General features: G+C 36.4%; 1 protein-coding gene across 1 annotated transcript; it reads right to left on the reverse strand.

Moving 5' to 3' along the window:
• Nucleotides 1–308: 308 nt before the first annotated feature.
• Nucleotides 309–924, reverse strand: LOC112141789 (muscleblind-like protein 2a). Its single transcript, XM_024264954.2, has 2 exons — nt 636–924; nt 309–563 (listed from the first exon to the last, which is right to left on the reverse strand). The coding sequence occupies exons 1-2, from the start codon at nt 672–674 to the stop codon at nt 324–326; spliced, it is 279 nt and encodes a 92-aa protein (XP_024120722.2). The 5' UTR covers nt 675–924; the 3' UTR covers nt 309–323.
• Between the last annotated feature and the right edge of the window lie 519 nt (nt 925–1,443).

Here is a 1,443-nt window from a genome sequence, read left to right on the forward strand (position 1 = left end):
GAAAGGTTGATATTTTTTAATAGAACCTCCAATATTGGATGATTTCATAAATGTATATTTTGATTTCTGAACAATCTAAGAGGCGAAAACAAATGAAATCATGTAGGACATTTATACAAATATTATACAATTTTCTGTTACAATTAGGTAGATTACTTTTTATTATTTACGCAAAATTGTTCTAAACAGTATTCAGTACTCTGGTTTGCTGGTCTATACCCGTAAACCAGAATTAACTTTAAACAAAGTATAAAATATCAAAATTGTGTCTGACGTCACGGTAAAAAGGGTCTATTAGTAACATGCTTTTTGGTGACAACTTATCAAGCACAAACCTCTAATTTGTCAGTGCGCTGAAGCTTCTGCGATGGAGAAGAAGTAGAGGAGGATGAAGAGGAGGAGGAGCACTGAACTGGGACACCTGGGCTACCTGAGACCAGAACCGGGGTGCTGGAGAGGATGTCTGGGGGAATGAGGCTCACGCCAGGGTTCAGTTGTGTGATGTAAGACCCATAACCAAGACTGGTGTTCGTGCCGAGTCCCTGCGTTACAGGAAATGTTGCCTAAAGGAAAGAAAACACACATTATTGTTGTGTCCCTCTCCGTTTGGTCCAGAGTAGCTGAAAGGACCTCACCATAGGCTGCAGACCGGCTCCAGGGATCATGAGCTGCATCTGCTGAGCCAGCACAGCCGCCGCCGTCTTCTGCTGGATGAGATTGTTGCGGCCGTTTATCTCCAACTGGGTTTTCAAGTGTGACGGAGGATGGAGATACTTGCAGTTCTCTCTTGAGCATCTGCCCTACATTTAGAGAACACAAGCAAGAGATTAACAACAAAATGATAATAATCATAACACAATTCTGTCTTCGTCTTTTATCTAAGAAACTTTTTGACTGTTCTTTGAAACATTTGATTAAAAAGAGGTCACAAAAACTGCTCAAACTACTTTTATCATGGTTTTAAGCTATCTGTTATCTATTTTAAGCTTGTGTCCTGATTACGATTTGAATGTGCAGCACTCATTTACATCTACAAATGAATAACTTCTTTGTTAACTTCCTGTCTGACCTCCATGAGAGAAAACTTTTCAAATCATTGAAAAGAAAGCTGAAAAAAAAACATTTTATTATGTTGGTTTGATTATAACCTGACAATCATTGAAGTTTGCATTTAAAAGTGAACTATAAAAATGCCACCACCAACAGAAACACTTTGGTAGCGAGTTGATAATTGTTTTTCTAAATTTAAATGTGCAGTTTTTTAACTTATGACAGTTTAATTAAAGTTTTAGCCAGAGGGATCAGAAAATGTAATTAAAAAATAAGAATAAACTACCGGTAATTGTTTTACAAATGAAGAAACAAAATCATTCAAAAGGATTCACCTTGTATCTACATTCACTAGAGTGAAAAAACAAAAGAATTTTTTTTTTTTTTTTTTTT

This window comes from Oryzias melastigma, unplaced genomic scaffold, assembly GCF_002922805.2.
Source record: "Oryzias melastigma strain HK-1 unplaced genomic scaffold, ASM292280v2 sc01233, whole genome shotgun sequence".
NCBI classification, from domain to species: Eukaryota; Metazoa; Chordata; class Actinopteri; order Beloniformes; family Adrianichthyidae; genus Oryzias; species Oryzias melastigma.

What these genes read in the sequence shown, in the direction of transcription:
- LOC112141789 (XM_024264954.2), bottom strand. Translation starts at nt 674, where the DNA reads ATGCAGCTCATGATCCCTGGAGCCGGTCTGCAGCCTATG. An exon ending in GAGCCGGTCTGCAGCCTATG is followed by an intron (nt 564 to 635) that starts GTGAGGTCCTTT and finishes TCTTTCCTTTAG; the next exon opens with GCAACATTTCCTGTAACGCA.